This window comes from Urocampus carinirostris, chromosome 15 (assembly GCF_059441175.1).
Source record: "Urocampus carinirostris isolate Australia breed hairy pipefish chromosome 15, RoL_Ucar_1.0, whole genome shotgun sequence".
Classification (NCBI taxonomy): Eukaryota; Metazoa; Chordata; class Actinopteri; order Syngnathiformes; family Syngnathidae; genus Urocampus; species Urocampus carinirostris.
In genome coordinates, this window is record NC_142363.1 from 7,566,438 (window position 1) to 7,580,315 (window position 13,878).

The 13,878-nt window shown below is 38.9% G+C and overlaps 1 protein-coding gene across 1 annotated transcript in view; it reads left to right on the forward strand.

The window, feature by feature from the left end:
- bltp1 (bridge-like lipid transfer protein family member 1) overlaps positions 1 to 13,878 on the forward strand; it is a 124,890-nt gene that overhangs the window by 95,230 nt on the left and 15,782 nt on the right. Inside the window, exons 71-80 of the mRNA XM_088353945.1 lie at positions 831 to 1,093; positions 2,884 to 3,099; positions 4,589 to 4,769; positions 4,861 to 5,041; positions 6,039 to 6,200; positions 6,284 to 6,423; positions 6,486 to 6,681; positions 8,420 to 8,620; positions 10,081 to 10,257; positions 12,697 to 12,834. Coding sequence (XP_088210071.1) covers positions 831 to 1,093; positions 2,884 to 3,099; positions 4,589 to 4,769; positions 4,861 to 5,041; positions 6,039 to 6,200; positions 6,284 to 6,423; positions 6,486 to 6,681; positions 8,420 to 8,620; positions 10,081 to 10,257; positions 12,697 to 12,834 — 1,855 coding nt within the window. The remainder of the gene's footprint in view (positions 1 to 830; positions 1,094 to 2,883; positions 3,100 to 4,588; positions 4,770 to 4,860; positions 5,042 to 6,038; positions 6,201 to 6,283; positions 6,424 to 6,485; positions 6,682 to 8,419; positions 8,621 to 10,080; positions 10,258 to 12,696; positions 12,835 to 13,878) is intronic.

Consider the following 13,878-nt stretch of genomic DNA (forward strand, 5'->3'; position numbering starts at 1 on the left):
CCAGGACCACATGCAACGTATTCATTTTTAGCAATTCTCAGAATAGTGTTTTCTTAATTTACATAACGTGACCCTATTTTGTTAAATGATCACATACCCCAATGTTTTAGGACCACATGAAATACTTTAATGTAGTGGAATATAACCTCATGCGAAAATGTCATTACAGACAATATTTGGTTCTTGGAAGAAAGCTAAAAACTGTTAAATTTTGAATACAATAGTTTCACTTGATTAGTCTCTATTAGTCTTATTTTTTCAATCACCAATTAATTTGTATTGATACAATCTCTCTTTGCATTAGTTTAAATATATTTAAAAAATGTACAACCCAAATGATTAATGTGTTCTATCAAATTGGCCTCTTATGGTTTAAAAAAGTATTCTTTCTAAAAAGAAAAAAAAAAGAAAATTCGAAACCCTTTGAAGTATGTACCTTCAGGCATCTAGAATAAAATAATTTTCAGTTGCACGAAAGGATTTTAAGTGCCGCTTCTAATATATAGTATGTGTCGGAAATCTAACAATCTTCTCTTGTAAAGGTGGGCATCAGATTTATATTTTAATTCAAACTTTGATTAATGTTATGAATGCTTAGTGTCATATATTGGAGTCCAGTTTGGGTAGTGGCAAAATACAGTGTAGCTCCTAATTTGTCAACACATTTATCAATGAAAAAGCAAAGCATAATGTTGATTGATAGATACCCAACCCAAACTTTTAATATCGCGCCCTGGTTGTGACTATCTGAGTCACTACAGAACTTCATCCAAGTATGATGCACTAATCACCTTCATGAAACAAGTCTAACTTTCTGGTCTTCTGTGAAGTTTCCTGAGGAGTCAGAGACGGACCTGTTGTCAGTTACCCTCGACGAACCATCTCATCCTCATGATCAGCACCATCTTCATTCTTCATCCATCCCAGGAGACCAGAGCTCTGTTTTCAGTGCTCCTTGCACTCCTGCTGTTCTCTCACCCGCAATTTCCTTCCAGCACGATGACATGCAGCGTGATGACCTGTCCTCATCTTCCACGGACGACTCAGAAAAGGAGGATGAGTTTGAGAGACCCCTGAGCTACCGTAGGCTTTTGTACGTCACCCCCACCCTCCCTCTCTTTTACTGCTCGTTATTTGGTTTTAGATTACCCAGTGTTGGGAAAGATACCTAAAACAAATATTTGGTTACAGTTACTAGTTATTCGTTACAAGGTTCAATCTTTGAAAATGCTTGAATTTAAAGTTGTATTTTTAAGATCAGGAAAATGCTTGAATTTTGGGTGAAGTGCCTTAAAATGCTTGATATTTTTACAATTGCCATGTTTCTTGGCAGTCTGACTCTACAGACCACGCAACAAATGAAGCCTTTTTTGTTGTTGTTTTTTTTTTCCTATTTTCAAAAATTTTGCCGATATGCCTGCTGTGGTGGCTTGTCATTATGGCGTTGTCATGTGAAATTTCACTGCCCCTACTGGTTGCACCCAAGAGGACAGCTCTATTTAAAAAACAAACTCTTTGGCTCGGCTAACTGAGAAGAGGCGGCTATTTCAGCTCCCAAACAATATAATAAAACATTATGCACTATATTATTTAGGAATATAAAATAAAGTATTCACAGATCTCAGGGCAGCACAGCGGCGCAGTGTTTATCGTGTGTGCGGCACAGTTCTGAGGTCATAAGCTCGAACCTTCCTGTGTGGAGTTTGCATGTTCTCCCTGTGCTTGCTTGGGTTTCTTCCGGGCACTCCTGTTTTGTCCCACATTCCAAAAACATGCATGTCAGGTGAATTGGCCGGTCCAAATTGTCCCTAGGTGTGAATGAGCGAGTGTGTTGTCTGTCTATGTGTGCCCTGCGACTGGCTAGCAACCTTTTCAGGGTGTCCCCTGCCCACTGCTCGAAGATAGCTGGGATGGGCTCCAGCACCCCCGCGACCCTACTGAGGATAAGCGGTGCAGATAATGGATGGATGGATTCACAGGTGTCCCCCAACATTTGAAGAATACTAAACAATTTTAGCCTTTTACACACTAAACAGATTTACACAACACAAAATCCCTGAAAATGAAAAACCATACAAACATTTTAACTATTTAATGGTATATAATAACATGCAAAAAAATTAACTACTTACAAATTGATTTTAACCAATACGCACAAAATATGAATTAAAATAAGCAAAAGGCAAAAAGATCAGCAGTCTCGAAGATTGAAACGTTAAATACACTCTGCTTCCACGCAATCAATCTCTTGACAATGACTCAAAATTTGATTAATATTTCTGCTTTTTATGCATACACTACTTTCTTTTTTGTCTTCCGTATTGAACTCCACTATTACACAAAAAATATAGAGAGCCGTTACCGTGTTTGTAAGGCCAAGCTGCACATGGATTTTTGAGGCAGAATGGGAGATTTCATGTCAGTTTATAGCAGCCTCAAAACAGCTCAAAATAGCACAAAGTATGTGCAAGCAGCAAGATAGTGACTTTATTTTAGTCATCAAAGTTAGCAACAAAAAGCATTCTTCTGATCGGCGCTGGACTTCTTCCTTTAAAAGTACTGGAAGAATTTAAAAAATTGTCTTGAAAAATGCTTGAAAAGTGCTTGAATTTAGCCATGAAAAAAGTGTCCTAACTTGGAGTTACATTGTTACTTCATTTAAATAGTAAGTCAGTTATTCCCAGATTAATGACTCCGAAAAGTAGTTATTACGCTGAAAGTAACTATCTAGTTACAAACTACTGTATATACTTGCACTGAAGCCGACAACTCTTGTAACGGGTTAGTCCCAACACTGGTGATAATTAACTTGATAATGATTGTAACTGGGCAAATAGCACAATGTTTTTTTTTTGAGTTTTTTTCTGCTTTTTTCCCCTTTAGCCAAGCTTCTCACAGAAAGCCATCCGGATTTTCTGCTGTCAGCCAGTTATTCAGCGAACGTTGGCCGAGCACGCATGCCAACAGGAGTTTTGGCGGCGCACAAACCGAAAGGAACATCGACTTTGAACTGGATATCCGTGTGGAAATAGACAGTGGGAAGTGTGTACTTCACCAGGGTACTCAGCAACCTGAACATGAAGAAATTTCTTTCAGAAGGTGCAGTTAAAACAGTTTTTATAGATACAATGTTACTCTGTAAAGCTTTAGTTGGTGCAGGTCGACAGTGTGGCATCAAAAATAAAAATAAAAATGCTTATGCCCTTGAAATCGCTTTAATTTGGAACTAACGGTAAAATGTTCCATTGGACAAAAAAATGGAATGCAATTTGTAGACAATATTTCTATGAATAACGATAGTTATTCTTATTTGTTTTATTTTTCTATCTTAGTTTAAAAAACATTCATACAATAAAAACACATGATCTGCCATTTGTCATATTACATAATATTTCTCATTTCAAAATTGACAAATCGTTTCACATAAAAGATGGCTGAAAATGTTTTTCGTCAAAAAAAATTTTCAAATGATACGGATTATCATATTCAATGCTATTGCTCATTTTAAGGGTTGTCTTTTTACTAGAGTAACGAGATGCAAGTCAAATAAGAAAAATAATCATCTCTACTACTTCTTACTGAAGAAATTAGTAAAATTAAAACACAATCTCTATTTTTTTTTCCTTCTTGGCAGAAGGCATAGGAAAATTATATATATATATATATATATATATATATATATATATATACACACACACATATCTTAAGTTTTTTTCAATGTAGAGGCAGGCAAGGATTTAAATGTAATTTCTTGGGCCCCTTAGAAAAATTAATTTCCACTGAATGCACCGGGGGGAAAACAACAGATATTACACAAAAAAAGCAGAGTGATAAACATACACGACAGTGGGACAAAAACGGCAGACTAATTCGTTCGTTCAGCGGGGCCTCTTGCTTAGCAAGGTAATGGCAGGGGATCAGGCTTTTCTCGAGGCCGGCTCTCCTAAATCTTACGGTTCTGTATCCGTGCCCTTATGGTAACGGGATGAGGTATGGGTGTAGTGGCTGAGAGATATCCTGGACTATTGTGTTTTTCGATCGGGGATGATGGATGTGTTATTCAAATCTGACAGGTTGGGTGTGTGCAGGCCGATGAGTTCAGCTGCTTCGTATGTAATGCGTTTAAGTTTGGGCCACATCATAACAGAGAGCATTGACACAGACTTATAGCATTGAAGCAACACGAATAGAATTTCAAAGAACCCTGTTTAAGAGACATATGACATCTATTATCATCCATTAAAATCAGACATTTCGAATAATTGAAAAAATCAGCGGTTTCATATACTTTTTTTACGCAACTCATCCTAGTTTTCTATCCAGTAGAAGAGCTTGCATGGTGCTTTGATCTTTAATGAGCGCATTTTCATTTTGCACATTCCAAATTTTAAGCATAATAACTGCTTAGAAGGATAGAAAGTCAGTTGATTGATAATTGCATAAAATAAATATCAGGTCATGATCTACTTTTTAAATTTCACTTATAGTTTTTTAGACCTAACCTAATATGACATATCCCTAATGAAGAAATGCTGTAATTCTAAAAATATTTATGCCATCACAACCTTTTTCGTGTGGGTTTTCTTAGGAGCTGTGATCGCAGCCTTAGAAGTCTAGACCAGGAGTCACCTCCGAAGAAGAAAAAATTGCAGCCTGCCTACACATCCACTACCCATCTCCTAGCTGGGAAAAAATGTCCCTCTTCACTGCAGACCAAATCAAATGACCTTGAGACCACCATTTTCTACATTCCAGGAGTGGATGTAAAGGTCAGATTCTCCCTCTGTGAATCGAATTTTATCTTGTTTATATTTCATTTTACATGCTGCATTATTAACTCTTCTTTTACCCTCATTTTAGTTGCACTATAATTCTAAGACCCTGAAGACGGAATCCCCCAACGCCTCGCGTGGATGTTCGCTCCCGCGCACAATCTCCAAAGAGTCAAAGCTGTATGGTATGAAAGATAACGGTCCTCCCAATTCTGCCCAATGCCAGACTAACTCGCTCCTACCTCCCCCGCTCCCACCTATACCGTCAGGTACTGAGAGATACCCCATTCTTAATTGCATGCTTTACTGCCATTCCAGAGCCTGCCTCTCAATCGTCAGGCTATTCGGTGCTACGTTGAGCTGCATGCACTGGTTCAATTGGAGTCGTTAAACCAGGCTTGTCAAACAAATGGCCCGCTGGCTGGAACAGGCCCGTTGCTTGATTGAATCCAAACCGCCATAAATTTTGATGGTCAAAAAAAGAAGCAACTATCTAGTTCAATTCTAACAAATATGATTTTTTTTTTTTAAATAAATGGAAACCAAAGGCTCTCCCTGGCTTCAAGAGGGCAAACCATGTGATTTTCAGCATGCAGACAGAACAAATTGGTGCCAGGAAAGACATTTGCGTTTCACAATTTGATGTTTCCATCTAGAAATATGTAGCAGACTTTAAACCCTGGTGTTGCATAGCCGACAACTGGCTTTAGGTTCCATAGGCGTCAGATCGTGATTGCAACCAAGGGGAAACCGGCTGTAAACTAAGATGGTACATGGTTACTATAAGGGTCAGGGAAGAGGCGGGCCGACCAACAGGAGTTGATGGAAAAGGCAAAAAGTATATATATTAATTTATAGCTCCCGCTTGAGTTTGTATATGTTAAGCAGTTGCTTCAGGTGTAAAACTGCAGTCACTCAATAGTTAAAATGTACCAGTTAACGCATTCAGTGCCAAACATGAAAATCATTGTTGCCCATTGTTTGTGAATAAACGTGTTCTGCTTAGAAAAGATTCTTGTCATCTGTGATTATAACATTTAGGGTAGGCTACTTAAGTAGTCTGAATAAAAGTATGATACTTTATTGAAAAACAAAACTAAAATTGTCGAGTTTCGCTGTTTGACTGATTTAGCCCGCCTGAAAATTGAAAGTCTAATTCCGGCCCCTGAGCTACACTGTGTTTGACATCCCTGTGTTAAACCATCACTCTTATTTGATCTAAAGGCCTGAAATGTTTTTTTGTTTGATTTCAATGTGTGTATGTAGCCAAAGGTAAAGGCAGTGGAGGGATGAAAACTGCTAAGCTGTATGCTTGGGTGGCACTACAGACTTTGCCAGAGGAAATGGTCATTAGCCCTTGTTTGCTTGATTTCTTGGAGAAAGCACTGGAAACCATTCCGATAACTCCCGTGGAGCGAAGTTTTTCAGGTTGGTTCCCTTGATGGGATTCTTTACTTGCTTTTAGCAATGAACTCACTGTGTTATTTCTCCTATTTTTGCCTTTACTTTAGCTGTGGCCGCTCAGGAGGAGGACATGGGTCCCTTTGAAACAGGAGAACAACTAGAAGAATCAACCGCTTCCCTGGCTTCCTCTTCTACATCTGCGTATTCTTCTTTTCCTGTGGATGTGGTTGTTTATGTCAGAGTTCAGGTACAAGCCAACTGAATTCCAGTTTTGAAATAAATCGTCTTATTTAATGTTTCTGTTTGTAGCCTTCTCAGATCCGGTTCAGCTGCCTGCCCATGTCCAGAGTTGAATGTATGCTCAAACTGCCATCATTGGACCTGGTGTTCTCATCTAACCGTGGTGAATTAGAGATCCCAACTGGGTCTCATCCTAATGATGGGTCTCAGTCGTCATCCTCCACTCCACCTGGGCAACACATTCCTAAACTACCTCCAAGCAAAGGTTGATATTCCATAATGTTGTATTGAAATCAATCGTCTTTATTCATGTTGATATCAAATTGGCACTTATACATGTAATAAAGACTTTAAAAAGAAACATAAGATAAAGGACTAAATTAGCAAAAATATTTACAACGTAGTGATTAGAGACTGGCCTAAGATACGTTAATAGTGCAATGAAAGAACATTGCCTTGTAAAAATAAAGGTGGCCATCTGCATGGACAAGATCGTTTGTAATTATGCTTCCAAAAAAGGAAACCCCCAACTATGTTCCAACTACAGAACAATCGGTATCATCAGCCATGAAAACAAGTGGCTGATGATACCGTAGGCCCTCCTGCACATCCTATGCAAGAACTTTCGACAACACGAGAGAAACTTCGATCACGTCTTCATTGATTTCAAGAAGGCATTTGACACAGTACGGCAGGCCACCATGCGGAAATACAACATGGCCCAGAAAAAAATGCTTTTTACTGTTGCTCACGGCCTATATGGAAATGGTGGGGCGGTTGTTGGACTCGACAGTTAGTGGTGGTGTGGATGTTCCTGTTCGGCTCTCCAAATGTAAGCGGTACAGTCGGTGGCCTGGGTGGCTCGGATCCATGTTGACAGCCTTTGCTCTCCTCTTGACTCGGCCTACAGTATATATATGGATTCCAAGTCAAGGAGGGTCATCCCCCACTACCCTGTACAGTCCTTACCAAGCTCAGCGGTTGTCCGTTGTTTCCTCTCCTGTGCTGTGTAGGTGCCATGCCACACGGTCACATTGAAACAGAGGATTTTCTCGATCCATGTTTTGTAAAAGTTAAGGAGCAGCCAACCGGAGAGGCCAGCCCGTTTTAAGTTTCCTGATGAAGAATATAATTTGCTGAGCTTTCGTCAGCGGCGGCAAGTGTTGGTACACAAGGAGAGGTTTGTTGTGATGTGGGGGCCCAGGAAATTGATGTTGTCCACCCTTTATATTCAGTAAGAGGAGGGCATGGTCAATCCTTCTGGAGCTTCTGAATTTCATGATGACCTCCTTGGTCTTCTCAGCGTTCAACACCAGGTTGTTTGTCTGAACCACCACTGTGAGATGTAAATTATGTACCAAAATGGGGAAGTGAAGTGGTAATCAGTATTGAATAAAAGATATGTTCATTACCCTTATGCAGCCTTAGCCCACAAAAAGATGTTCACTTTCAACTACCGTAAATTCTGTACTATAGAGCCGGTGGGCCGCAGGACTTTTGATAAACAAATACGTGTGTGTACGACGTCACCAGTCACTGAAATATGTCATGCCGCATATCATTGGAAAGCTTAACAATGACAATTTCAAAATAAAAATTTCAAAAAAACATCACGATCTGTCTGAAACAAGATACCAGAAAACTATAAAGCAGAGGTTACTTACAATAAGGCCCGATGGCCATCTTCACCTTCTTTGACTGCGAAAATGGCTACATTACATCAAGGACAATACATAGAATCCAACTGTGTGAAATATATTACATAAATAAATAGACCTGTAATATTATTCCAAAAACAGGAATTAGACCAATCCCCACCCCCACCCCACTTTAGGTTGACAGCATTTCCTTGTATGTTCATGTTAGTTTCATTTATTTATGCGAAGACACAGAATTGTATCATTGAAATAGCTGATACTGAGTTATCATCCAATTGAAATCCTTGGTCAAACCACCATATTGTCATCAAATATCGCCACGATTTATTTTCTCTTTTATTTTAGCTTCTCCGTTACTGGGTAGCCCTCTGGGCCGAAGCCGCCACAGCAGCAGCCAGTCAGACCTCACCGGGACCCCGAGCAATTCTTCGGGTCTAAGCTTCACTGCCTGCATGTCGGACTTCTCACTCTATGTATTCCACCCCTACGGTGCCGGAAAACAGAAATCTGCTGTTACGGGGCTGCCTCCAGGTCCAAGCCCATTAGGTAATTTTTCTGATGATAAAACTATGTTATTAGATAATTATTATTGTTTGTGCATTATTGCTATTATGATTGTCTTTATTAGTACATTTAATCTTTTGTGAAGATAAAGGTGTAAGAGAAAATTTTAAAGTGCCAAAACTGCAAGCACACTATCAAAAATGGTTTTAAATAGTTTGTTCCAAACAAAAACAAGGTCAAATTCAGCTTAACCCTCATGTTGTGTTAGGGTCACTGTCTTAATGTTTTAATGGTATAAAATGTAATAAACGATGTATCCTAGCGGGCCATAAAATCTAAGTACAATTGGAAGATATGGTTATAAATGCATAAGATATTTGTTGTTTTATCAAGTTAGTGGGTCTCAAATAGTGAGGTGGGCCCCCCTGTGGGGCCACAAGGCTCTGCCGAAGGGGGCACATTTGTCATGGTAAACTTTTTTATTTTTTACTGTACCCTAGAATAGTCATAAATTGTAGTTAATTAAAACATTTTTTGATTAAAGTTATTAGCAAAAATACATTCACAATTGTGTAAATGTGCTTTTTCCCCCCAATACTTGTAGGTCAAGAAATTTCTATTTATTTTACATAACATGAGCCTCACTTAGAGGAAGCTTGACATGACATATTTGTCTGCCATCCTGCTGCTCTGGGTGCCTAAAAAGAACAAAACCTGACGAAAAGCTGGGCAAAAAAATGAATTGTGCTTTATGGTCACTATTAATCTCTATAGTCTGCAATTGTATTTGATTTTTAGCATTTTCTTTCGGTTTTACGACAGAATTCAGTGGCATTGAATCGTCAAATAAAAATTAACATTGGTGTGATGTTCATGTATTTTTGCCTATTATTTAAAGTCTTTTTTTTTTTAACCGAAAAGTTTTTTTTTGTATCTCAAAGAGGCACTAAATATTACACACTGCTCCTTGAAGGCGGGGGCCACAAACCATCATCCAGAAGGCTTTAATTGGATCCAAGGTCTCCAGTTTGAGAACCCTGGATTAAAGTAATGGGTATTGTTTAGTGGATAAATGGACTAGCGGGTGTAAAACAAGACAGTTATTTCATGTGTTTTTGCAATAAACGTGCTATTGAGAATGGCACATATTAGGGGGGGCGGGGGCTCAATTAGACAAATGGTTGTTTTAGTGTAAAAGGTTTATGAAATCTATAATCAGGATCTTTACAGAATTCTGAGGCAAACTGTACTACAAGGTGTTTTGTGTTCATGAATACAACTGAATATTGTCTCTTGAGCTTTTGAAAATAATTAAAATTACAACCTGGATGTAAGATTTAAATTTTGACCTGGAATAGAGCCTTGAGGGACATAGATGGATGTGAAACTGTTCTGTTAAAGTAAACAAAACCTTTAATCACAATCTCTTAAGTGCAGTGTACGGTAAATCCTCTATATTACTTTTCTCACTTCTGTCCTGAAAACCTTTATTTGACCTGAAGGTACAGTCGATGAGGAGCCAGCATCTGTGACTGGAAGAAAGGACTCACTGAGCATAAACTTGGAGTTTGTCAAAGTTAGCCTCTCAAGGATGAGGCGCACAGGTGGCCCGACATTTATTGAAAGCTTCATTCCTGGTAAAGGTGGCAAGATGGACACCACCCTCATTAATATCTCAGGTACCTTGTGGTCTCACTTGGAACAGAGCTTGTTGCAATCGTCTTGTGTTTGATTTTCATAGTGATCATACTACAGTGGTACCTCTACATAATTGGTTCCAGTATTGTGCTAGTCGTGTAACGGGCACATTTTCTAGATATGAAATAATTAAAAACTAGTTGGCCCCTTTCCAACTTTCCATAGGTATAAACGTATAATGGTAAATGGACTGCATTTGTACAATGCTTTTAAAAAATGCTTCTGAAAAAGCGCTTCCTAATGTACTTCACACCTTACCCATTCACACACCAAAATCCAGGGACTCCCGTGCAAGGCTCCTACTTGCTTATCAGGGGCATTAGGAGTTCGGTGTCTTGCCCAAGGACAATTCAATATTTAACTCTGTGAGGAGACAGAAATCGAAACCAGTTTCATTCATCTTTTTTGTGCCCTTTCAGCTGGACACGCAACACTATCACTTTCAACAGGTCTTTTGAAATTAACTTGTCTAAGGACAAGGGTGATTTTAGGATCAGAGCTTTGGGGGTGCTGAGCATCCAATGTCTGGCCGGCTAAAAGATACAGTGGAACCTCGGTTCTCGACCATAATCCGTTCCAGAACCCTGTTCGAAAACCGATTTGTTCGATCACCAAAATCATTTTTCCCATTAAAAATAATGTAAATCGTTTTTATCCGTTCCAACACCCAGAATGTTTACCTTAAATGTTTAACGTAAACATAAAGCTAACCCAGGCAAATCGAACGTTCGCATTATCGTAATCTTCCGTAGGAAAGATTACGCTAACATGAACGTGTAAAAACAAAAAATTCAGGTAGTTTACAAGTCATTTAGCACCCGGGTCTCCACAACAAGTGGTGAGCAGTTCATTGGAAAGGGGGCTCCGTTCCAACACCCTGAATGTTGGGCTCCGTTCCAACACCCTGAATGTTTACCTTGAATGTTTAACGTAAACATAAAGCTAACCCAGGCTAATCGTACGTTCGCGTTATCGTAATCTTCCGTACGAAAGATTACGCTAACATGAACGTGTAAAAATTAAAAAAAAGGATAAAGAAAAGAATTATGAATAGGATTTCTTACCTTTGTGGTGGTCAGCAGAAGGCGCAGGTGGACGGTGGGGAGAGGGATGGAGGAGGAAGGAAAATTATTGTTTGGAAGGATGTTCTTTTCTCTTAAAATACAGATCTATTTCCCGGCCTCCTTATTCTTTAGTATCGTTCTGATTGTAGATTTAGCCATGCTGTATTCCCTAGCAAGATCAGACACTCGCACACCTCCTTCATATTTTGCTATTATTTCTTTCTTAAATGCAATAGTTGTACGCACCACTTTTCTTTTTTCACCTGTAACAACTTTGCTGCTTGCACTGACTTTCTTCGGTGGCATAATTAGGGGCTAAAACACTTTGTACACCTATATTAAAAGCAAAACAAAGCACGTCCGCACACGATAACAGTTGGTCACGAAAAGAGCTAACTACACCCGTATGCCGCTCCGCATCGCATCCTAGCGTACGCACTCACGCATTACCGGCGTTCGAACTCCGATTTTTTGGACCGAACAGCGAAGCAAGAATTTCTTGAAGTTTTTGAACGGACTCCAATTTGTTCGAACTGAGAGGCGTTCGTAAACCGAGGTTCCACTGTATATATAATCTCACTGGAAGTGATTTTGGATCATTCAACCCTGGTCAGGAGTGTCACCTCCCAATTGTGAACATCCCATTACATCAGGGGTCGGAAAACTGTTTTGACACAAAGAGCCATAAGAGCAAAAATACGTTGATTTTTCTTTGACAGAGTCGCATCATATATTTGAAGACAAAATTCAACAAAATCGCCGAACCCGAGCTCCAGACAAAAGCTAATTCTTCAGCAAATTTGATTTCAATCTGTCATGTTTGATGATTTAATCAAATAGAAATGCCATTGTCTCTTTTCAATATGAATATACCACTTAAATTTGTCTCTCTCCCGCAGTAACGTAAGAGTGTTGAGGCATTTTGTTGTCACGGTCATTTTTGTCCTAAATAGCTGTTTCAATAAAAAGTGTGAGCAAAGTTCTTTTTAAAAAATGTCACAAGATACTGCAAATGAGGATACCAACGTATTTACCCTCAGTGCAGACCAATCTGGGAATGGAGTACACTTGTCCTGTCCTGAAGTATAATGCAGGGGTAGGTTCCCGACCCTTGCATTATACTTCACCTTTAGCAGAAACACTGTTACTATTACATGCCTAGTTTTTACTCATTCGTCAACACGTTACTTTATTATTTATCGTTACTCAGTACTTCTACCAAAAAGTAATTGCGTCAGTATTTTCATGTATAGAGGTGTTTGTATTGGGGTACCACTGTACTTTTGATATGTGGAGTATCAGAATGAATTGCTTTTTAAAAAGATAACATATTTCAATGGTTAATATTCTCTTTAGCTGTTTGTGATATCGGCTCAGCTTCCTTCAAGTATGACATGAGACGACTGAGTGAAATTCTGGCTTTCCCAAGAGCTTGGTACCGTCGAAGTATTGCCAGGCGCCTTTTTCTTGGAGATCAGACCATAAACTTGCCAGGTATGTCTACTGGCCTGTCATCGAGTTACCAATCACCGTATCCTGTTAGTAATTACCGTATTACCCGCACTATAAGGCACACTAAATTACTAGGCGCACCCTCCAAAAAAACGTTTTATATGTGTGTGTGTGTGTGTGTGTAATATATATATATATATATATATATATATATATATATATATATATATATATATAGGCGCACCGCTGTATAATCCCACAACCATTGAGATATTCATGGACTTACTACGTATAATTGTACAATGATTAATCTGTATCACAGTTTAATATTGCAAACCAATTTTTGCATTTTTATTGCAACGGGAATCAAACCCGTATCACGGCGGCGATGACGCAGACACTTCACCACTAGACCATCAGGGGTACAGATACAATACATAAAGCCATTAGAGTTTATCTCATAATCACACTATTTTTTACTCACAGTGCCAGGAAACACTGATTTGCATATAGCACTCTGATTTAAGTCTCGCCAATACTTCACTTGTGCGTCAATGACCTCTCAGCTTAATATGTATATGTACGTAAAAGAGCTTTATAAGTATTTTTTAAAAGCCTTTTTGTTTTCTGCTTCTGTCTTTCGCAACGTAATTGACACACAGGCAAAGAAGTTCACAGACTGTTTCACCTATCATAATGCACTATGCAAATCAGTGTTTCTGGCACCTTGAGCCAAAATAGTTCGATAATGAGACAAGCTTTAATGCCTTTTTGTGTGTCATGGTCTAGTGGGAAAGTGTTGGCGCTCTCATTAACACAACCCGGGTTCAAATCTTGTTGCATACAATGTGTTGCGATACGGGACACCAATGACAATCAATTGATCTATCATTGCTTGAATACGGAAATATAAAACCTTGTGTAGTATTGCATACCATTAAATACTGTAGGCATTTTCAATCTTTACTGTATTTTGCGGTACATAAGGTACTTTCAAAAAGCTGGCAATTTGGGGGTTTTTAGGCTTGCCTTATAGTCCGGAAAATAAGGTATGTCAAACATTTTAACTATTCCGCAGCTGTTCTT